The sequence below is a fragment of the Lampris incognitus genome, chromosome 14 (genome assembly GCF_029633865.1).
Source record: "Lampris incognitus isolate fLamInc1 chromosome 14, fLamInc1.hap2, whole genome shotgun sequence".
NCBI classification, from domain to species: Eukaryota; Metazoa; Chordata; class Actinopteri; order Lampriformes; family Lampridae; genus Lampris; species Lampris incognitus.
In genome coordinates, this window is record NC_079224.1 from 23,729,810 (window position 1) to 23,754,252 (window position 24,443).

Consider the following 24,443-nt stretch of genomic DNA (forward strand, 5'->3'; position numbering starts at 1 on the left):
CGGTACGGATGCCGAAAGTGTCCACCGTCAAAAAACAGTAAATTACTTTCGGATCGAGCTGTGACCAAGTGTGTAGTAAATACAATCGGCTACGCTTATGTGGCGCGAATATGAAGTTTATAGGTAGTATTCACAGAACTACGTTCACGGATAATCCTAGCTTTTATCGGGAATATACTCTTCACGTGAAATATGCCCACAAATTTTCAGTTTAACTTTTAATTAACTGCCACACGGTAACAACTGCTCACCGACTCGGTATCAGAAAAAAAATGAATATAGGTACTCGTTCTGATTCTTGCCGGGAGAGAAAGCGTTGCTATTTTACAGTTTGACGATATAGCAGAACGTTGTGTGTAAATGGTGATTCCAGCAGAGGAATAACTGATAAACTCTTGACTGAAACAGATCGGACTGGACAAGTTGTGCAAGGTCGAGGTCCGAAGGGCAAGGGCTGTTTGAACACCTCAGCTGACTCCGAGCCCAGGCAGGGAGGTTGATGGTCAGATGCGGCCACGTTGCGAACCAGACCATTTGACAGCGGAGGATCTGGAACCGATTTCACTGACGCGTGAGGTAACATCTCAGGATGGGGTCCAAAAGGAACGGATTAAAGAAAGAAGGCTTCGTTTTGTCTGTGGACGTGGGGACAACCACCATCAGATGTCACGTCTACGACAAGGAAGCAAAAATCCGAGGATCATGCACCACCAAGGTACAACATATCTCTCTCACTCTCACTCTCACTCTCTCTCTCTCTCTCTCTCTCTCTCTCTCTCTCTCTCTCTCTCTCTCTCTCTCTCTCTCTCTCTCTCTCTCTCTCTCTCTCTCTCTCTCTCTCTCTCTCTCTCTCCCCCCCCCCCACCTGCTGTCTGTGATTTCCTTAGCTGCATTATTGAGCATGCTTAAAGACCTGCAGTATACTTATGTGCACAAACAAAATCGTCTCGTATTGATACCCATATGCACATATTTTGTGCTTACATTTTTGTTAGGTTGTTCTCTTGTATCCTGAGCCAGGCTTGGTGGAGATGGACCCAGAGGAGTTATGGAAAGGCTTTGTTGCTGTTGTCAAAGGAGCTGTGCAAGGTATAGTAGAGCCAATTGTTTTGTTTACATTTATATGTAATACATAACACCATCGGTTTTCATTTCATTTTGCGTACTTGTGTATCTGTGTTAATGCGTGCACACATGCCCCATTATACCCATGACACAGATGCAGGAGTACATATGTCTCAGCTACTGGCCCTCGGCATCTCCACTCAACGAGCCACCTTCACAACATGGGACAGGTAGCCAAATCCTTTCCCCCTCAATTCAAAAATAAAAGCTGTCAGACGTGAAGTCAGTTGCCATGTGTCTGACAGGCTACACACTTAACTTACTTTTTCTAACCTCACCTTATTTACTTTTCACCCCTTTTCACACCTTAACCTCTTCTACTTTTCTTTACCTCCCTTACCCTCTCCCTACATTCCTGACATCTTTCTTCTCTTCTCTTTTCTTTTCTGACAGGAAAACTGGGGTTCCTTTCCATAACTTCATCAGCTGGCAAGACCTGAGGGGTGCAGAGCTGGTGGGATCCTGGAACCGCTCCTGCACCATGAAAGTGAGCTTGGGGATGGGATTTGACCATCAGACCATCTAACTGTTACACCTGATATTTCCCCTGGCTTGCTAGGAAATGGCTGCAAGGGAATTGGCCGACAAGTGGGAATCTGAATGAAGCCTGGGTCAAAGCTTTTATTTTATGTCAGAGGAGCAGCCACTAATGTAAACACTATCATCTGTCATTGGAAAAAAAACCCAAGGAGAATGTTTTCACTCAATTCAACTTGGCTTTATTTGTTTCCATGATAAACATCAGACCATCCATAGTGCTATGAAGGTCCTCCACCTCTTGTCAAGACATAAGCGTTTCCTGGCCGCAAGCCTCATTGTCTTCAGCACGCAACATGTCACCTTCCGCCTCATCTGGGCCCTTGCAAACTACAAACAGGTGTGCGTATGTCTCACTTAAGGTTGGCATTTACTGAAGTTAATTGTGTCTGAATTCAAACCTAGAGAGGTTAATAACACTGACCTATTTAGCCTGTGATAACAGTCCCATCCTGTGACATCAATCCCATCCAAACTGTTGTAGTTAATGTATTCTTACTCTCAATCTTCTGACTAGTGTAAACAGAAGTCGGAGAGGCTCTTAGTTAGACGATGGATTCGGTGTACATAAGGCTTGCCACTTACTAAGGTTAAATCATGAGCCCAAATATAAATGTGTAGAAGGCTAAAGTCAAGTATAATTTTAATTCTACACTGTGAGAACCACGAAATCGCAATTATATTCTATGTGTGTGCCAACTTACATGGCCAATAAAAGCTGATGCTGATTCATGACTGAAGAGGAAAGATCAGGAAAACTTTTTAATCTGCATTGCTGAGCATATTGCTGAGGAAAACTTTAGGATCTACTTTTTGACACAACAACAAGAATGCCAAAGTTGATATCGAAACAGATATGAGAAAGTGTGAATGAAACGAGTCGAACACAGGTTATTGTGGTATCTGGTTTAATAGGAATGGAGATTTATTTATTTATTTATTTATTTATTTATTTATTATTATTAAGGTTCCATTTTCTAAAAAGTTTCTCTGGTTTTGTGTGGAAACCTTGACTCACATATCAAGTTGCATCTTGCTCAAGTTGCATCCTGACCACTGGCTCTGACCTCACCCCAAAAAACTGGTTATAAGCTACATGATGTAGAAACAGCTGTGTCCACACTTAATCGCAATTCATATTTCAGTTGTAAGAGTCGGCAAGGGATTTAAATGTTATTTTTCTTGCTCTTTCGTTAACATTGCGAAACCTCAGGTCTGAGTCAATACTCTTAACCCCCCCCCCCCATTCTCTTTCTAACCGCATTACATCTTCTTTCAGCTACGTCAAGCTGTGGCTGAAGGCAACTGTTACTTTGGAATGATAGACACTTGGCTCCTGTACAAGCTTACAAAAGGTGGATTTGTTTCATTCCAATGCCCATGTAAATACTTTGTGACTTATTCCTGTCTGAGTCTAAGCATGGACTCTTTTAAAAAGACAACAGGATTGAGTTCTGATTTGTATGACACAGTGCTGTTATTACAATGACAGTATTGTTATGGTTAGAATATTTTGGATCTTAACTCTCACAAGGTTCAGCAGAACCTTTTAAAACCTCAACAGATTGCTGTTTGTATTCGTATTCCCATTGTACCATCACTTGGCTTAAATTCCCCCAGAACTGCATCTCAGCTTTCCGCTGTAAGGGGAGAATGTGGTATGAGGATAGCCTTTACTGATATGTCGATGTCATCTTTTCTGTTACAGGACTTGTTCATGCCACAGACTATTCAAATGCAAGTGCAACAGGGATTTTTGATTCCTACCAGGTCTGTTGCTATTCACATCAAGTGTACACTTTGTTGTGTCATACATGTGTTTTTGTTCATCATGTGCATAATTCCTCAGGGACATGGTCACTTTGGGTTTTGGTTGTGTATGTCGTGCCGATGTGGCCACGTGCTTACCTCTGTAATGTAACTTTCTCATACAGATGTGTTGGAGTGGGTTGCTCTGCTCACTTGTATCGCTGCCTGTCTCCATTCTCCCCAAAGTACAGAACACAGGGTGAGTCGCTCATTATAATCCCTCTAATACTATAAGTCTGTTCTCTCCTTAACCAGCCGGTTTTCCGTCCTTTTGCGTGAGTCAGAAATCAAATACATCTTAAGCTGGAGTTACTGCATTCCACAACTTTCATGTACCCTTTCAAGTTAATGAGTTTAACATCATTTATAAAACAAAACATCCTGGGCATTATTCCTGCAAGGCTGTGACAGCACACTAAAATACCTGATAAATACACAGGTGTGACTTCATAACTTCAAAATGTTGCATCCCTAAACTAAAACTTACCATTTGAAAGTATGTGTTTCTGTACAACTATGTTGCTTGACTATTGTGAGAAACCATATCACCTGATTGATATAGTATTAATTTCTTATTTAATTAATTCTTTTACAATTTTATTATAATATTTACTAATTGATTTAATAAATAATAATACAATTTGTTGTTAACATGGCATGGTGTTAACGGGGTTAACGGCGGCACAGTGGCGCAGTGGTTAGCGTGGTTGCCTCACAGCAAGAAGGTCCTGGATTCCAGCCCTGGGGTAGTCCAACCTTGGGGTTCGTCCCGGGTCATCCTCTGTGTGGAGTTTGCATGTTCTCCCTGTGTCTGCGTGGGTTTCCACCCACAGTCCAAAGACATGTAGGTCAGGTGAATCGGCCATACTAAGTTGTCCCTAGGTGTGAATGTGTCAGCCCTGTGATGGTCTGGCAGCCTGTCCAGGGTGTCTCCCTTCCTGCCGCCCAAATGACTACTGGGATAGGCTCCAGCATCCCCGTGACCCTGAGTAAGGATAAGCGGTTTGAATAATGAATGAATGTTGTTAACACTGTAAAAGAAAAGGTTCTCTTTCCTTATGGCTTAAATTTGTTCCAGTGCTGCTTTCCAATCAGTGCTGACCCTCTTACTGAAAGTAATTGGAAAGATGTGGGTAGAAAGGAGGAAGTGGGGCAGTAGGTACCATCTTTCCCTACATTAAACAATGCATTCTCTCCTCTTGGTCCTTCCTCATATCTCAGGCATCACTTTGGCTACACAGATCCCTCCATCTTCGGAGCATCCATTCCCATCATGTCAGTGGTGAGTGCATCTTTTGAAAGTATAATTCCACAGCTCCAATTCCAAAGTGGGATGAATGTTCTCTCGTGCAAATGTTTCAACAGACAGCCTGCCATCTTTAGGGTATTGACTAATCCTGATGAGCTTCCCCGTCTGTCATGATTGTTTCTGTAAGAGTGTGGCGCTATATCTAAATCTAAATAAGTTAAAGGTGTACTGTTAAACACCTCACAAGCCAGTTTGTGTTTCTCAGAAGCCTTTTTTGAGTGCCCAAGTTCCTCATCTGTAAATGACTGTTATCTAGGCAACTATGATCATAATGGTCAGTGATCATTAGTCAGAAACATGTGCTGCAACCCTTGAAACTCCCGTAAACCCAACGTGTCACTATTAACATCATCGATGTTGTGAAATAAGATTGCAGTAATTAAATCTAGCCAAGTAATCAGTTAATCAAGGTCAGTAGAGCATGTTTCATCATCATTGGTATGTAGTTTGTTTGCGTATGACAACACAAATTAACATTGAAATGCCTGATGAAAAATTGTCTGTAGTTGGAGTAGAGTCCCAGCAGTTGGTCCCAACACTACATACAACACTTAATGTATTCATTAGCAAGTGCGTTCAAAGGGTTAGTTCACCTTTTTTTACAGTCTTTGTGCTGAGAACATGTTGGTATGGGTGTTGGATAACAGAACTGATTGCCCTCTTGATACAGTCAACAAAAAATTAGATGCATTTCATGGCAGCTTTGAAGGAGAAAATCTGTTTCTTGCATCTGCCGTTAAATGCACATTTACGATCAACCCCCTTCTGAATTGCCTGCTTGATATGGTGACGTCAAAGACACCAAGACCCATGTGGGGTCAAGCACGTTAGACCAATAAGATATGAACCGGGTAGAAAGGCAACACACCAGTATTAGCTAACTAAACTCTCTCACATACACACACACACACCACCATAACTGTCCTCATCATCTACACCTCTATTTTTTTTTTCTTTGTCCTTTTTCAAAATGTGAGTTGGTGGAGAAAGGCTAAAAGTGAGCACTCACTTACTCTTCGTAATACTTTCCGGAACAATCTTACTACTCCCCTGTTGAGTCCGTAGTTGTGTGAGATTGTGTAAGACATTGTAATTTGACGACGTCTGAATGAACTCTCTTATCTCTGTGCTGCGGTAGATGGCTGACCAGCAGGCGGCCATGTTTGGAGAGTGCTGTTTTGATGTGGGTGACACCAAGATCACCATGGGAACAGGCACTTTCATGGACATTAACACTGGGAACAAGCCGCACACGTCTGTTGCTGGTAAAGCAACATGAACAGACACGCTAAGATGGTCGTTAAACTCCCAAGTTTAGCTCTTAAAAGCACTATTAGTCAGTGTTTCATGTCTGTAGGTCTGTACCCTCTGGTGGGGTGGAAGATCGGCTCAGAAGTGGTGTATTTGGCAGAGGGCAATGCAGCGGACACGGGCACCGCTATTAAATGGGCACAGGAGCTGGGTGAGTTTGGTAACTGGGATGGATGAGATGATGAGTTCAGATTGTGTTGCTGTTGTTGCTGCTGAAGGAATTACATCTGGTGATGACGTAAACTGACGGGAAAGTAAAAACAAATTTGAAACTGGGTTTGTTGGCCAAGGAAAATATATGTGAGAGAAATTTTAAAAAGATGAACATATTTTTCATCTTAATGCAAAATATCTGTGATGTGCATGTTTGTTGTTGCAGAGTTGTTCTCTGATGTCCGGGACACCAGTGCCATGGCCTACAGTGTAGCCGACTCTGATGGAGTTTGCTTTGTGCCCTCTTTCAGCGGCCTACAGGTAGATGTGAGCCACATGATGTGGCTCTGTGTCAAAAACTTTGATTCTATGGGGCGTCCGGGCGGCGTGGCAGTCTATTCCGTTGCCTACCAACACGGGAATCGCCAGTTCAAATCCCCATGTTACCTCAGGCCTGGTCGGGCATCTTTACAGACAAAATTGGCCGCGTCTGCGGGTGGGAAGCCAGATGTGGATGTGTCCTGGTTGGTTGGGGCACCTGTTCAGGGGTAGAGGGAACCGGGAGGGAATAGCGTGATCCTCCCACATGCTATGTTCCCCTGATGAACTCCTCACTGTCAGGTGAAAAGAAGCGGCTGGCGACTCCACATGTAACAGAGGAGACATGTGGTAGCCCTCCCCAGATCGGCAGAAGGGGGGGAGCAGCGACTGGGACAGCTCGGAAGAGTGGGGTAATTGGCCGGATACAATTGGGGTGAAAAAGGGGGCAAAAATTTAAAAAAAATAAAAAACTTTGATTCTTGTCTTATCAAGCATAATTTGTTAGCCTGCATTTAAAGTTGTTGGCATGTCTGTGAGCTGGTGTTACAAACGGCATCTTATTGTTTTGTTATTATTAGCATTGTTTTTGGTGAAGCATGTATTTCTCTGTTTGTGTCATCATTTCCTTTTGTAACATAGTCGTGTTGTCTCTCCTTTCTCTGCTGACCATTGTGATCGGGCCCATGTAAGTGTGTGTCCCAAAGTTCATGCTCACAAAGATGAGACTACAAAATCTAGCTATTTATGTTTCCATACCAACATTCTCCTGTCATGTTAAATTGTTAACCCCATGTTTAATGTATGCATATAGTGTATCTGTAGCTGTCTGTTTTACTGAGCAGAAGTTGCTCAGTATTTTCATATTATACAAGTATAAGCTCTTGATTTAAACTGAAAGTGATGGTAACTGGTTGCTTCGCTGTCTTCTGGTTGAAGGAATCGGTTGTATCACAGATAGTTGATGTATTTGAGATCATTTTTTACCGCGCTTTCACCCAGGTCTGTTGTTGCCCTTATGACGCTTGACGTGTGTGTGTGTGTGTGTGTGTGTGTGTGTGTGTGTGTGTGTGTGTGTGTGTGTGTGTGTGTGTGTGTGTGTGTGTGTGTGTGTGCGCGCGCGTGCGTTAACAGGCTCCTCTGAATGATCCTGGAGCCTGTGCCTCTTTCATGGGCCTTAAACCCTCTACAACCAAATGCCACCTGGTCCGTGCCATTCTGGAGTCCGTGGCATTTAGGTAAGTCATTTAGGAAGGGTGGGTGTGAATATCAGGTAATTTGCATTTCCATGTCTGCATTTTTGTCTCTGTTCTCGACTCCAGTGATGAAAGCAGGTGCAAGTAAACACAACTATTTCGGGCTTCACATCTTAGCATTCACTACACATTAACAATAATTGTACTTCCTGTCTTGATGCATGCTCAATAATCCAGGTAAGAAAATCAAAGAACATTGAATCAGTTCATCTAGATACAACATTTATTAATAGAAACATTTCATCACTCTTCTAAGTGACCTCTTCAGTCAGTTTAGACTGAAGAGGTCACTTAGATGAGTGATGAAATGTATCTCAATAAACATTGTATCCAGATGAACTGATTCAACTTTCTTTGAACTGTACTTCCTATTTCCAGTTCACTAGATTTTAAACACCCCAACTAAACGACACAAACAGCACTTACGATACCCCATGACCCAGATCACAAAGTCCACCCTCACATTACACTGCTTTTGGCTGGGACACAGGAACAGGACCCTCAGGTAAATAAGGCCAGCGCAAATGTTTTGTTCCCTCTTATGTTGGAGCACTGAAAATCCCTCTGTAGTCACCTCTCATGTCTAATGACCACGCTGATCACGTCTTACATATTTGCTTAAGTGACTGTTTTGTGGTCGTATCTGTGTTTCTTGCTTGTAGTGAATGTCTTATTGCACTGTATTTGAGTCGTGTGTGGTTCTTACATATATTGTTTCGTTATAAAAATAATAATCAATATAATAATAACAGTAATAATGATTATGATGATGCTGAACTTTATCTGTATAGCATTTTCCTAAAAACGGTGTTCACAAGTGCTTAACAGAGGCCATGTGAATGAATTAGTGAAAGACCACAATTTACATGAGTTAAAAAGGTTAAAGGAAATAGAACAAGGGAAGAAAGAGAGAAAAATACAACAAATGACAGCAATAAGAGTAATAACCCTAAAAATTTCATATAAACTGAGTAATATGAATAAACAGTAAACAGTATGCTGCATATCTTCAATGATATACAGCCATTATAGCATGCCCAATACATGGTATAATATTGGTATAACATGCACTGGGCACCAAAAATAATTTTCTCCCTGAGGACAATAAACTATTTATCTGTTCCCTCCGATGCTCTTTCATGACTCACCCACTGTGTCTCCTCTGTCCCCAGAAATAAGCAGCTATATGAGACGATGCTGAAGGAAATGCACATCCCCATCACTAAGATAAGGTACTGTTGTCTTCATTCAAGGCCACACATCCTTTTATAGCTGACATAGAAATAGGGTAATTCCTGGTAGAATATGTGGTGGAATTTTCCTCTTTAGGCTTAAAGGTAATATGACACAGTGTCCCTGGGAACTCTGCTCTAGTCCTAACCTGGGAGCGGTGGGTCAAGGCCTGTCTCTGAGCAGTTCATATTGCTCTGTCTACTAGTGTTGACTGGGCAAGGCACTGCGCTAGATAAGATGAACTATCTCCTAAGGTTGCAGAGGATGTGACGCTGTGTTCCGGATGGTCATTAATCTCTTTCACAAATTGGCGTCACGAACAGGATTCCAAGTCTGCGTTTGATGGAATCTAAAAGATTGTTTATTTTATGCAATTTGGCTGTGAGCATCTAAGGCTTGGATAAAGTCAGGGTTTGGTGTCTGGGGACAGCATCCTGGCTGAGCTCCCTGAGAGCCTTGGCAGGGACGAATTTGCCATACAAGCCTCTCAGTGGATGCTCCAATCAAAATGGATAAGTTTAAAAAATTATCAGAAAAGAAGGGGATATTGTTTAACGCAATGTGTTTTAATCTTATACAGTGTTTGTATAAGTAAATGTGTTAGGTTTGGTACTGGGGTCAGTGGTTGGTAAATGGAGAAAAAAGAGAAAACAGACTGGTGTGTTTTCTGAAACCCCACAGCGCCACTAAGGGTGGTTTTTCCGGGGCAGCGTCATGGTTGCACCCAACACAGAGAAGACCCACAGTGAGGTTAAACCCGTGGGAAGACGTAAGATGAAAGAGGTTTATTTTCGGTAATTCAAGACCAGTAGTCAGTCTGGGTCCGTCGGGGGAAAAAAGAGGTTCTGTTATGCTTATGGCTGTAGAGACCTAGGTGCCGAGTTATAGATTGTGTACACAAGGTGAAATAATTTGAGTTTTTGCTTTGAGTTTTTGCTTATTAGATCTCAAATCACCACCACTGAAAGGAAAAAAAGGAAATAAGAGTTTGGGCGGCACAGTGGCCCAATGGTTAGTGCTGTCGCCTCGCAGCAAGAAGGTCCTGGGTTCGAATCCCGGGGTTGTCCAACCCTGGAGGGTCATCCCAGGTCAACCTCTGAGTGGAGTTTGCATGTTCCCCCCATGTCTGCGGTGGGTTTTCTCTGGTTTTCCCCGGTTTCCCCCACCATCAAAAAAAAAAAAAAAGACATGCATGTTAGGGTTAATACTCCTGTCTGTGCCCTTGACCGAGGCATGGCAAGACGAACTGGAGTTGGTCCCCGGGCACTGCATGGCAGCTGCCCACTGCTGCTAGCTACACAGCTAGGATGGGTTAAATGCAGAGAGGAATTTCCCCCACAGGGGTCAATGAAGTATCTCAAAATAAAATCAGATAAAGAAAAAAAGGAGACTTGTGATGATTCTGCCGCAACGTTTGTTGATGTGCATGTGTTTGTTTTGCTGTGCATGCTGTAAAATGGGCCCTTGCAGTGTTGTTGTTGTATGAGGCAGTGTTGTATGATGCTTTAGTGTACATGTAAATATGGGTAACAATCTGTCAGCTAATCAGTCTACAGCAGAGGCTAAAAATGAATTGGTAGTTAATTCACCGGTGTAAAGGTCAAAAGTAAAGATGCAGAAAATTATAGAAGTAAAAATGTAAAGCAAGAAGATCAATCTGCCACTAAGAAGCAAACGGAGACACAATCGCAGAGTCACAATGTCCTTGGTCTCATATCACAATATAGAGTAATGTTTTCTCCACACATGCCTGCAGGGATTGTGGGTAGGTAGACTGATGTGTTTCCTTTTACTTCGCTTATATGCAAATGGACAAAGACTGACTGGCGGTGTGAGGGGTTGTTTGATGAGAGTACACTGCAAATAGCTAAACTGAATATAAATCCAGCAAAATGGGAATCCAGTCCGGAATTTCCCATACATGGCGGCGTGTATGAAAGTGTGGTCAGCTGTGGCTTATTAGCGGGAGGATGAAGAACGCTGTAAGTGGGGGTCTGATGAGTTCAGAGATGTTATAGAACAATATGCTTAGCATGTTGCTGCATGTCATATGCCCTTGCTGGAAGGCGTAATTACACCCAGAGCAGAATAAATAGTGAAAATTATATTGAGGCATGTGCTAAGGCAATGGTGTATGGATGAGCAAAGCGTAAGGGCGAGACGCCTTCCCCCCGAGCACTACTGGTTATGTTAACCGACGTTGGCCTTCAACTTCCAGAGCGATTAGTAAGCAAACATGCTCTTTCAATTTATTCAAAGCTGTGTAGTAACAACAAGACAGACAAGACCGGTTCAGTGAGGAAACGGAGGGGGACGTCCTTTTGCATACTGCAGGGGGGGTGAAGGGACATCCAAAGAGGAGGGGCCTGAGAATGAGCTGGGGGCCTCTGCAGAGCAGGGAAAGATAAAAATAGCAGGTCAGAAAAAGAAAAACATCCCTCCTTCCTCTCCTACTCACACTAGGTCTGCGACACAAGCAGGAGGAAACTATCAAGCCCCTAAAATCATGATGAGTGACATACCTGCTTGCAAACCTTGGACTCCATCTGAAATTATGGATATGACTAGAAAGGCTACTAATCCAATTAGTCGCCCAGATGAATACTTGATTTGGCTTACACAGGTGTGTACTGTATACAACTGTCTGGTGCCTCATGTAAAGCAATTGATAACATTCACATATGGAGCTGAGTGGGTTCTGTGCAAGGACGAATTTACTTGCCCTGATCCTACCAAAGGTGGCCCATGGTTTACACTCAAAACCCTATCTGAACGGTTAGACAGTGATGCAAAAGGTGCAGTCAACAAGTATGCATGAAGCCGGAATGATTTCCATCCATTATCCAAACCGCTTATCCTGCTGTCAGGGTCACGGGATGCTGGAGGCTATCCCAGCAGTCATTGGGTGGCAGGCAGGGAGACACCCTGGACAGGCCGTCAGGTCATCACAAGTTATTCAATGTGTACAGGGAGGTAAAAAAAAAATCCTTGCCTGAGTTTATTCCATGATTCATCATGGTGTGGGACAGTAATGCAGGAACGAAAAAAGAGAGAATAATGAGCTATTTGCTATTAGAATTTTCCTATATAATTTAAGATATCATATTGCCACAGCTTACAAACTGTCAATTGCTGATTGGCAGACTAAGAATTGGAAAACGGCTATAAATAAAATAACAACGTTGCACGGAAATCAGGTTTTCGCAACAAACAGTTCGTTTGCAGGACCTAAGCAAATGATACAACATGTAAACAATGACACTAAGCCTCAAAGAGGGAGTGGACAGTACCCCCAACAAAAACAGAAATAGAGAAGAGGAAACTGTCACAATTGTGGCAAACCAGGCCTTTGGGTGAGAGAGTTTAGGGCCCCACAGGGTCCTGGTAGATTTTACAACCCAAATCATGTTTACACTACAGGTGACTGCAGGCCTCGACAGCCCCACAAACAGATTATAATCAAGCTTAGGGGGCAATGGAGGGAAAGGATCAGAACAACTACATGACATACAAGCAGCAACAATTCGGCTTTCTACTTGTCCCACTGAGGATCCAACTATGCCGGTTGGGTTTAATGGTACTACTGTAGATATTTTGGTAGATACTGGCGCTACTCTGCCGGCTGTAAAAGCTGCTGAGCAAGTATGTACACCAACATCTAATTTTGTTATTATGGTAGGAGTTGCAGGCATTCCTATTGTAGAGGCAGTGTCAAAGAAATCTAAGGTAACAGTTGAAGGTTTGAATGTGCAACATTCTTTTCTCATTTCTGAGAAAAGCACAATCAATTTAAGGGGGAGAGATTTTTTTTCCACAGTTCAATGCTGAATATTTTTACTTGCGGATCTTTATTTGTTTTAATTTTTTTACATGCAACTACATAGCCCATAAATGCATTATACAGAAACCATATACATAGAGATTAGTACACAGTTTGCACTTACATATTTTGCCATACATATTACTCATAATACACAAGTACATATAGAAAACAGAAAAAGGAAAACAGACAACCAAAAAAAAAAGGGGGGGGTTCTCTGCCGCCTCTATCTAATTCTAATCTTCCTTATCGAGTGGGATTTGTAAGCTCTTGTAATACTCGATAATGGGAAGAGATTTGTTGTGGAAATTACATGCTACTATTTGCTGTACTCCAGATGCATTGTTTCTCACCATCCCTGACGACAGGGCTGTCTATACAGGCAGTTGTAGAAATTGCAGGAAAGTATAGATGGACAATTTCTCTCATTGACTACACGAATGCGCGTGTCTTTTATTGTCTTCTTTCAAAACCAACAGCCCGAGCAACATGGCGCTGCCCCAACCAAAAATCGTCGTAGCTCACCCTGTCAACCGGGAAAGACTTTCTTAAAGCGACCAGAACCAATTATGGTGAATTATGCCCATATAGTCCGCTACATCCTCCTACATGGACACTGCCGGGCGTTGCTGTGATTCTGCGGTGGCAGGGCTGTCAAAAGAAGCACTCGCGCGTGCATAGACGCCTGGCCAATCCTCGCACTTGAATGCTACGCGGGGCATCTTGCCTAGAAGTGCCGTGGGATTCATAGTAACCCTCCTCGGATACATGTGGAGTCGCCAGCCGCTTCTTTTCAACACACAGTGAGGAGTTTCACCAGGGGGACGTAGCACGTGGGAAGATCCCGCTATTCCCCCCCGGTTTCCCCAAACAGGCGCCCCGACCAACCAGAGGAGGCGCTAGCGCAGCGACCAGGACACATACCCACTTCCGACTTCCCACCTGCAGACACGGCCAACTGTGTCTGTAGGGATGCCCGACCAAGCCCGAGGTAACATGGGGATTCGAACAGACGATCCCCGTGTTGGTAAGAAACGAAATAGACTGCTACGCTACCCGGATGCCCGACGATACCAGATTTTAACATGCTACACACCTTCACTGTGTCAAACATTTAACAAGTTGCTAAAACATCACCAGTGTGTACGTCATTGATGTCTGCTATGAGACCTGCCTTGCGTAGCGGCATTTAATCCTCCAGAAGGTTAAACACAATTGGCGGAACCATTTTTTAATACACAAGATTGTTTTAAGGGTGAGCAAATTTTGTTTGTGAGTCCACAAGGGTGTGCTTTACCAATTCCGTTATCTAGCACATAAAGTGAATTGTTTAAGGTCAATAATTCATTTCTGCATGTCACTTTAGCAGTCACCCCAAGTTGTGAGCCAAAACATGCTGGGGAAATGATGGCTTGATGCCAATCGTTGAGAAAAGCTGTAACAGGCTCTCAAACACATGAGAAGCCTAGAATCAGAATCAGAATCAGGTTTATTGGCCTTGTAGGTTTGCACTACATGGAATTTGACTCAAGTTTCATGGCTTTCAGTGTACTTAACATAGAATAACAACACTACAACACAACAATCTTCAGATGTATACACAAGGATTGGCTTATACAGGTGAAATAAAGTGCAATGGTGCAGAGAATATGTCAGAGATGCTGAAATAGATGTTAGCAGGTTACTTAAATACATGCCTGAGGTAGACGGACATGACAGAGCATACCAGTTTACATATATACAGTATATACAAAATAGATTTATTTGATAGTGTTAAGTGTTCATTTGAATGACAGCCCACGGAAAGAAACGGATTTTTTTTATATATATATATCTGGTTGTTTTGGGGTACAGAGGGTGATGGGCTGTACATGTTACATCTAAGCGATCAACTTTCATTGCCTCAAAGTACATTTGTGTTGCAACAGCCTCCTCCTTCGGTACTCTGTTATCTGCTTTCGGTGTGGGAAGACGGCAGAGCGAATTCGCGTTTGCAGCGGCCTCACCCAGTACCGTCCATGCAGTGTCTTTGTCCATGTTTGCGTCAAAATTTTGTGTTCATTTGATGGCTGGGAGAACTGGTGCTGGATCAGCTGGGAGAGCGGGGCCAGCTAAGCTAACTGCTAGCCCATGCAGACCGGCAGTTCTGATAACATCGAGGGCGGTCTGGCGACTGCCTCACCTGGTGTTGAATGTGGTGTTTTGATGTTGTCGAGGGTGTCTGGCTGGGAGAGCTCGGTCTGCTTCATCCAGTGGGCCCGGGGACCATGGCCCCTGCCTGGAGCTGCGCCCGAAGAGGCAATGCCGAGGGCAGTCTGACCGGATGCGGAAGCAGGGCAGCCTGTGCAGACCAGTGGTTCCAACATTTATCTTGGCTGGTGTTCGTTCCCTTGGACAGTGATTTTTTTTTTTTTTAGTTTTGATATACACTACCGTTCAAAAGTTTGGGATCACCCAAACAATTTTGTGTTTTCCATGAAAAGTCACACTTATTCACCACCATATGTTGTGAAATGAATAGAAAATAGAGTCAAGACATTGAAAAGGTTAGAAATAATTATTTGTATTTGAAATAAGATTTTTTTTACATCAAACTTTGCTTTCGTCAAAGAATCCTCCATTTGCAGCAATTACAGCATTGCAGACCTTTGGCATTCTAGCTGTTAATTTGTTGAGGTAATCTGGAGAAATGGCACCCCACGCTTCCAGAAGCAGCTCCCACAAGTTGGATTGGTTGGATGGGCACTTCTTTGAGCAGATTGAGTTTCTGGAGCATCACATTTGTGGGGTCAATTAAACGCTCAAAATGGCCAGAAAAAGAGAACTTTCATCTGAAACTCGACAGTCTATTCTTGTTCTTAGAAATGAAGGCTATTCCATGCGAGAAATTGCTAAGAAATTGAAGATTTCCTACACCGGTGTGTACTACTCCCTTCAGAGGACAGCACAAACAGGCTCTAACAGGTACTATTTAATGAAGATGCCAGTTGGGGACCTGTGAGGCGTCTGTTTCTCAAACTAGAGACTCTAATGTACTTATCTTCTTGCTCAGTTGTGCAACGCGGCCTCCCACTTCTTTTTCTACTCTGGTTAGAGCCTGTTTGTGCTGTCCTCTGAAGGGAGTAGTACACACCGGTGTAGGAAATCTTCAATTTCTTAGCAATTTCTCGCATGGAATAGCCTTCATTTCTAAGAACAAGAATAGACTGTCGAGTTTCAGATGAAAGTTCTCTTTTTCTGGCCATTTTGAGCGTTTAATTGACCCCACAAATGTGATGCTCCAGAAACTCAATCTGCTCAAAGAAGTGCCCATCCAACCAATCCAACTTGTGGGAGCTGCTTCTGGAAGCGTGGGGTGCAATTTCTCCAGATTACCTCAACAAATTAACAGCTAGAATGCCAAAGGTCTGCAATGCTGTAATTGCTGCAAATGGAGGATTCTTTGACGAAAGCAAAGTTTGATGTAAAAAAATCTTATTTCAAATACAAATCATTATTTCTAACCTTGTCAATGTCTTGACTCTATTTTCTATTCATTTCACAACATATGGTGGTGAATAAGTGTGACTTTTCATGGAAAACACAAAATTGTTTGGGTGATCCCAAACTTTTGAACGGTAGTGTATGTGTTAGTTTGGACATGTGAGTTCTGTAGTTTTTGGATGTGTTTTTGTCTTTGTGTTGTACTGCTGTGGGCTGGGGGAAATGGCTTTTTTTTTTTCATTTCATGTACACAAGTGCATGAAGTGAAATGACAAAGTGTTCCTGATGCCTGATATGGGCCCACTTCAGAGCTCTCTGAAGTTATAGCCATCTGTTGAAGTGACTTCTGCTCTGCCTCACAGAGTCACACTCAAGGCCAATGCTAAGCTGCCAAGGATTAAATAATACCACTTGCCTCAGAGAGCGGTCAGAGGAATTGAAAGTGTAATTCAGTCTCTCCTGGATCAAAGGTGTGTTGATTCAGAGCAAACTTGACACACATTTGGGGCATCCAGGTAGTGTAGCGGTCTATTCCATTGCCTACCAACACGGGGATCGCTGGTTCAAATCCCCATGTTACCTCCGGCTTGGTCGGGTGTCCCTATAGACACAATTGGCCGTGTCTACAGGTGGGAAGCCGGATGTGGGTATGTATCCTCGTCACTGCACTAGCACCTCCTCTGGTCAGTCAGGGCACCTGTTCGGGGTGGGTGAATAGCATGATCCTCCCATGCACTATGTCCCCCTGGCGAAACTCCTCACTGTCAGGTGAAAAGAAGTGGCTGGTGACTCCACATGTATCAGAGGAGGCATGTGGTAGTCTGCAGCCCTCCCTGGCTCAGCAGAGGGGGTGGAGCAGCGACCAGGATGGCTCGGAAGAGTGGGGTAATTGGCTGGATACAATTGGGAAGAAAAAGGGGAAAAAGAAAAACTTGACACACCTTTGACATCCGGGCTTATGGGGAAATCTTCAGTTAGTGTTTTTTTTTTTTCCTGACAAGATTCAGATACACTGTTTGGATTCTTGTGTTCTTCTATTTAGGCCACCTCTGCAATTCTGTTTTGATTGGCAATGCATTATGGGTGCACATTTCTTAGATTTGAGTTACTACAGTTGGAGCATGGTGCTTTATAGTGATCATGCTCTTTCCTCATTCTCTCTCTTTTCTTGTGATTTATCTCTCCGTAGGGCAGACGGTGGTGTTTGCGCCAATGACTTTATTATGCAGCTTACAGCAGACCTGGTTTGTAGGAAGGTTACCAGATCCCAACACCACGAAATGTCATGCCTAGGCGCCGCTTTCGTCGCTGGACTTGGAGTTGGTATGTGGGCACGCACACAGACGTATGCTATAGCACACCCAGTATTTTGGAGTCCCAGTTTTTCAGGGTTTGTAATAATGAATCGGGCTGAGAATTAACAGCACAATGATAATGAATACATTTTTGCGGATGCTGCGGATAACACTCGGGTTTTCCTCTCAATTACACTGGACAATGAAGATTTTGCTTCCTGAACGTCTTTGGGTGTATTTTATGGATTTTGGGCTGCTGATCATCAAACTCACCTTAAAATCTTCCTATCACATACTGTTTTGTAGATAAAACCTATTTTTGTGATTTCCTGTCATATTTTAAGTCTACTGGTATAATGCTCACAAAGCAAGCTGTTTTGTTCAGTCCAACCATGCCTGGACATGCACTCAGTGTAGGTGTTATGCAAATGTAGTCTTCAGCATGCCTGGGCATGCTTAGTCAGGTTAGATGCTGGCAGACAGGCTATAAAAGCTGCTCACATTTATAGATGCTGTTTGGATGCATGCTGATGCACATGTTCTTCAGGCAATAGCATAGTGAGTATACTTAACAATAGGATTTATTGTCTTCAGGAAGATTAAATGCAGCAGAAATGTCTCATCAGCGTTGCAACAGGTGCGATACCTTCTGTTACATCTGTGGTGAGTATACGCTTAAGGCTCAAAGACGTACCATGACTGCACTTATTAAGAAAATCTATGAGCTCTACTTCGGATGTAAAATTGGTGACCAAGAGAAACCCTGGGCTCCTCACGTTTGTCGTGCAGCATGTGCAGTCAACCTGAGAGCTTGGCTCAGAGTCTGTGAATGTTCTCATTCATCCAGGTCATGGTTATCCAAAGGAGTTGAATAAAGTGCAACTGGACTTGGTATATATCTGTGAAGACATTTCGCCTCTCATCCAAGAGGCTTCCTCAGTTCGTGCCTTTCTGACTAGACCAAGCTAGCGACAGGCATTGGTAAACACCGGATCACAAAGAGCCATGCATATCAGTAGCTCTGACAATGACTCCTAGAGGATAAATTCTGAGTCTCATCACCAGCCAGTCAGACTAGCTTGGTCTAGTCAGAAAGACACGCACTGAGGAAGCCTCGTGGATGAGAGGTGAAACGTCTTCACGGATATATACCTTGGCTCAGAGGTACTCAGAAGTCAATGCCATTTGCAGTCCCAATGATATGGTGAGAGCAGAAGGGTCACGTGATGGACTGTACTTCTGTCTGACCAGTGTATCTGGCTTCTCAGCTACTACTATTACTTTCGGCTGCTCCCGTTAGGGGTCACCCCAGCGGATCATCCGTTTCCATTTCTTCCTGTCTTCTGCGTCTTCCTCTGTCACACCAGCCACCTGCATGTCTTCCCTCACCACTTCCATAAACCTCCTCTTTGGCCTTCCTCTTCTCCTCTTCCCTGGCAGCTCCATATTCAGCATCCTTCTCCCAATATACTCAGCATCTCTCCTCCACACATGTCCAAGCCATCTCAATCTTGCCTCTCTTGCTTTGTCCCCAAACCGTCCAACCTGAGCGGTCCCCCTAATATAATCATTCCTAATCCGGTCCTTCTTCGTTACTCCCAGTGAAAATCTTAGCATCTTCAACTCTGCCACCTCCAGCTCCGCCTCCTGTCTTTTCGTCAGTGCCACTGTCTCCAAACCATATAACATATCTGGTCTCACAACCATCTTGTAAACTTTCCCTTTAACTCTTGCTGGTACCCTTCTGTCGCAAATAACTCCTCACACTCTTCTCCACCCACTCCACCCTGCCTGCACTCTCTTTTTCACCTCTCTACTGCACTCCCCATTACTTTGGACAGTTGACCCCAAGTATTTAAACTCAAATGCCTTTGTCACCTCCACTCCTTGCATCCTGACCATTCCACTGTCCTCTCTCTCATTCACGCATAGGTATTCCGTCTTGCTCCTACTGACTTTCATTCCTCTTCTCTCCAGTGCATACCTCCACCTCTCCAGGCTCTCCTCAACCTGCACCCTACTCTCGCTACAGATCACAATGTCATCTGCGAACATCATCATCCATGGAGACTCCTGCCTGATCTTGTCCGTCAACCTGTCCATCACCATTGCAAACAAGAAAGGGCTCAGAGCCGATCCTTGATGTAATCCGACCTCCGCCTTGAACCCATCTGTCATTTCAACCGCACACCTCACCATTGTCACACTTCCCTCATACGTATCCTGCACCACTCCTACATACTTCTCTGCAACTCCTGACTTCCTCATACAATACCACACCTCCTCTATCGGCACTCTGTCATAAGCTTTCTCTAAATCTACAAAGACACAATGCAACTCTTTCTGGCCTTCTCTATACTTCTCAATCAACATTCTCAAAGCAAACATCGCATCTGTGGTGCTCTTTCGTGGCATGAAACCATACTGCTGCTCGCTGATCATCACCTCTCCTCTTAACCTAGCTTCTATTACTCTTTCCCAAATCTTCATGCTGTGGCTGATCAACTTTATACCTCTGTAGTTGTTACAGTTCTGCACATCGCCCTTGTTCTTGAAAATCGGTACCAGTATGCTTCTTCTCCACTCCTCAGGCATCCTCTCACTTTCCAGGATTGTGTTAAACAATCTAGTTAAAAACTCCACTGCCATCTCTCCTAAACATCTCCATGCCTCCACAAGTATGTCATCAGGACCAACTGCCTTTCCACTCTTCATCCTCTTCATAGCTGCCCTCACTTCCTCCTTGTTAATCCACTGAACTTCCTGATTCACTATCCCTACATCATCCAACCTTCTCTCTCTCTCATTTTCTTCATTCATCAGCCCCTCAAAGTATTCCTTCCACCTTCTTAGCACACTCTCCTCGCTTGTCAGCACATTTCTATCTCTATCCTTGATCGCCCTAACTTGCTGCACATCCTTTGCAGCTTGGTCCCTCTGTCTAGCCAATCGGTACAAGTCCTTTTCTCCTTCCTTAGTGTCTAACCTGTCATACAACTCACCATACGCCTTTTCCTTTGCCTTTGCCACCTCTCTCATCTGGCTTCTCAGCTAAAAGTAAGAAACCTATTGAATACCCCCAATCTGCCTTCAGCCATGAGACCAGTGCCACATGATGATAGTTTGCTGGTACGGAAGCCACCAGAGACATGGAGCCTAGATTAGGCAGATGAAGACGCCACAATGCATGAACCAAATGTGGAAAATGACACTGATCCAGATGTTGAACCTTTATGCTTGATTATCCTCATCTGATAACACAGCCAGAATTAAATGACCTGGTCAGGGACTTAGGTTTTTCAAAAGCTAAAGCAGAACTACTTGGTTCGAGATTGCAAGGATGAGGTTTGCTGTCGCCATGTACAAAAATGTATATCTTTCAGAACTGTCATTCTCCACGCAGGTTGACAACCTCTGTTTCTGCACTGACATTGACGGATTGTTCATGGCTTTGGGTTGTGTGCATGACCCACAGCGATGGTGTCTTTTTTTTGGGGGGGGGTTCCTCCTCCCCAATTGTATCCACCCAATTACACCACTCTTCTGAGCTGCCCCAGTCGCTGCTCCATCCCCTCTGCCGATCTGGGGAGGGCTGCAGACTACCACATCTCCTCCGATACATGTGGAGTCGTCAGCCGCTTCTTTTCACCTGACAGTGAGGAGTTTCACCACGAGGATGTAGCGCGTGGGAGGATCACGCTATTCCCCCCAGTCCCCCCCCCCCAAACAGGTGCCCTGACCGACCAGAGGAGGTGCTAGTGCAGCAACCAGGACACACACCCACATCCGGCTTCCCACCCGCAGACACAGCCAATTGTGTCTGTAGAGACGCCCGACCAAACCAGAAGTGGCACGGGGATTCGATCCAGTGATCCCCATGTTGGTAACAATGGCATCTTTTTATAGATTCCCCAAAGTTAAGCCTGAAAGCTGTCCTGTTTCACAATGGCAATGTCCACCCTCCAGTACCCACTGGCTATGCATTACTCATGAAAGAAGCCTACAGTAACATGGAACTGTTGTTGGAAATACATACAGTACAGCAATTATGACTGGAACATCTCTGGTGATCTAAAAGTACTGGCACTGCTACCAGGAATGCAGCTCAGATATACCTAGTACTGTTGTTTCCCTTGTTAATGGGATAGCCGTGCTAGAGTCACATTACATTAAAAAGAACTGGCCGTTCTGTAAGCATTTAGTTCCAAGGCAGAAAAGTGTGGCGCATAAACCACTTGTCGACCCAACAAAGATATTTCTGCCCCCTCTTCATATAAAACTCAGATTGATGAAAAACTTAGTGAAAGCAATGAACAAACCAAGATGATGGATTTGGCTATTTGAGACAGATGTTTCCAATAATAACTGATGCCAAGATGAAGGAAGGCATTTTTGTTGGTCCAAAAATCAGACAGGTCATCAGTGACAGAAGATCTGCTAGTGGGGCCAGAGAAAATAGCATGAAAGGCATTTAAGGATGTTGCTGAGAATTTTCTTGGCAACTACAGAGCCCCAAACTACATTGAGCTGTCTGACAACATGCTTAAAGCATACAAAACCATGAAGTGCAACATGTCATTGAAAATTCATTTTCTGCATTCACACTTCTTCCCTGCTGATCTTGGCGCAGTCAGTGATGAACATGGTGAAAGGTTTCATCAGGACATTGCAACCGTGGAAAAGAGGTATCAGGGCAACTGGAATCCATCAATGCTTGCCGACTATTGTTGGACACTGACACGAGAGGCACCAGATGCTGAGTATAAACGAAAATCGGCTGCAAAACATTTTAAGCTCAGTTGAACTAATACAATGTGTCAGCATCATTATGCGATTAAACATGTTAAGTTAAAAAAAGTTATTTTAATGTTTCTCCAAATTCCTACATGATACAGAAAATCTGAAACTATTTTTGTGTTCAGCTTGACATTGTCTATCATAATCTCTGTTTTTTTCAAGAAACAAAAAAAATTGTTGTGCAGTGTTATTAGCATAAAACATCTCTTGTCTTAAGGATGTCTGGGTAGTGTAGCAGTCTATTCTGTATCCTACCAACATGGGGATTGCCGGTTTGAATCCCTGTGTTACCTCCGGCTTGGTCGAGCATCCCTACAGACACAATTGGCCGTGTCTGCGAGTGGGAAGCCGGATATGGGTATATGTGTCCTGGTCGCTGCACTAGCGCCTCCTCTGGTCGGTCAGGGTGCCTGTTCGGGGGAGAGGAGGAATAGCATGATCCTCCCACGCACTACATCCCCCTGGTGAAACTCCTCACTGTCGGGTGAAAAGAAGCAGCTGGCGATTCCACATGTATTGGAGGGGGCATGTGGACTACCACATGCTTCCTCCGATACATGTCTCCTCTGAACTGCAGCCCTCCTCGGATCGGCAAAGGGGGTGGAGCAACGACCACGACGGCTCGGAAGAGTGGGGCAATTGGCCGGGAACAATTAGGGAGAAAAAGGGGGGGAAATAAAATCTTGTCTTACCCCTTCTTTTTTGTGCTTTCTTCTTCACTGCAGGTTTCTGGAGAAGTCGAGAGGAGCTGAAGCGCCTCCAGAGCCCTGACCGGGTGTTTCTGCCTAAAGGAGCAGGGCGGACGGATGGAGGCTCAGGAGGTCTAAGCGGGGAGTACATCGCGATCCTCCAGAGCTGGGAGAGGGCTCTGAGACGCTGCATGAACTGGTACAGCAGGCCGTAACACTGGACGCACACAGTGACAGATTGTGTCAACACAGTGGGTAGAGTCAAGATTTGATAGAAAATGGTCCTTTTTTTTTTTCTTGTTTTGTAAACACACAGAATTCCAGTTTTCCAAGTGAATCTCTTTCTCTATGATAATTTGGAGACAGTGTGAGTTGAATGCAACTGAAGCCACTTATCTGCACCCAACATTAGACGTCAAACCCAAAACTTGGCAGAGCCGAGAGGAAATGTGAAACGGGGACAGAATAACAGAATACCTTTGAACTGGGTCAGATATTTTAGGGAAAACATGGCCTTTGGTTGTTATTCTCTTCAGTGATGGTTTATTTTTCTTTCTTTCTTTTTTCTTCGGATGCCAATTTAGGGTTGCTATTTTTATTTTTGTCTTCGGGAAAATATGTTGTCTCTTGGAAATCTGAAGCACTTTCAGATTTTGTAATTGTGAATCTACTTGAACAATTAACTAAACTGTACAAGTGAAGAAACCTGTATTAAGTGTGGTAAATACACTGAGACTAATATGATTATAAAAACTAAAACAACAAGTGAATTAATTTGTTTACTGACTTATTTTACACGGTTTATGTAACTGGAATAAAAACACAACTGTATGGTGTTGCTCATAGAAGAGGGAACCGTTCTTGGGGACAGTTTAGCTAATACAAACAGTGGCAAATATAACATTCAAATCAACTTTACTGTTTGTTTCTTGCTGTGAGAGGGAATCAATCAGGCATTGCAATCCTTATTGTCCCAGAATGTAAAATGGCACTAAAAAAAATCCTGTATCGACTAACACTACCTCACTGCATTAAAATAATGTTTGTGTGCCTATCATATTGATTAAAACTAAGTAACTAATTAGTCTTGTATTTGTTTTGTCTTTTTCCTCGTTGGTCTGAGAGGTTTGTGCTGCAGAACCTCAGAACATCTATTGTATTTGATGCGCCAAATGCGTTGCGCTCTCTAGCGGCAGAAATATAATTTGCAGATTATGTGCCTTTGAAATTCAATGAAAAAGAAACGAATGCATATGAAATGAAAATACACAGGAGGTGTCTGTTTTTCTCAACTATATGTGTGTGTGT

The 24,443-nt window shown here is 43.6% G+C and overlaps 1 protein-coding gene across 3 annotated transcripts; it reads left to right on the forward strand.

Annotated features, from left to right (window-relative positions):
• Positions 1-47: 47 nt before the first annotated feature.
• gk5 (glycerol kinase 5) lies at positions 48-24,208 on the forward strand. Of its 3 annotated transcripts, none has more exons than XM_056292821.1 (17): positions 48-123; positions 409-715; positions 996-1,089; positions 1,220-1,295; positions 1,519-1,612; positions 1,871-2,002; positions 2,942-3,017; positions 3,371-3,432; positions 3,597-3,670; positions 4,693-4,753; positions 5,919-6,045; positions 6,138-6,242; positions 6,471-6,565; positions 7,697-7,800; positions 8,991-9,050; positions 17,544-17,677; positions 23,172-24,208. In XM_056292821.1, exons 2-17 carry the CDS (start codon positions 590-592, stop codon positions 23,348-23,350), a joined length of 1,599 nt encoding a protein of 532 aa, XP_056148796.1. In that variant the 5' UTR covers positions 48-123; positions 409-589; the 3' UTR covers positions 23,351-24,208. The 3 variants fall into 3 exon arrangements, with proteins under 3 accessions (XP_056148796.1, XP_056148797.1, XP_056148798.1); XM_056292822.1 differs by having other exon boundaries at positions 65-715; positions 23,172-23,334; positions 23,452-24,208; XM_056292823.1 differs by lacking the exon at positions 1,871-2,002 and having other exon boundaries at positions 65-715.
• Positions 24,209-24,443: the final 235 nt, after the last annotated feature.

Coding starts and splice junctions, on each gene's coding strand:
- gk5 (XM_056292821.1), top strand. CDS start 590: ATGGGGTCCAAAAGGAACGGATTAAAGAAAGAAGGCTTCGTTTTGTCT. Junction 4,754..5,918: donor CCATTCCCATCATGTCAGTG/GTGAGTGCATCT, acceptor GTGCTGCGGTAG/ATGGCTGACCAGCAGGCGGC. Junction 17,678..23,171: donor CGTCGCTGGACTTGGAGTTG/GTATGTGGGCAC, acceptor TCTTCACTGCAG/GTTTCTGGAGAAGTCGAGAG.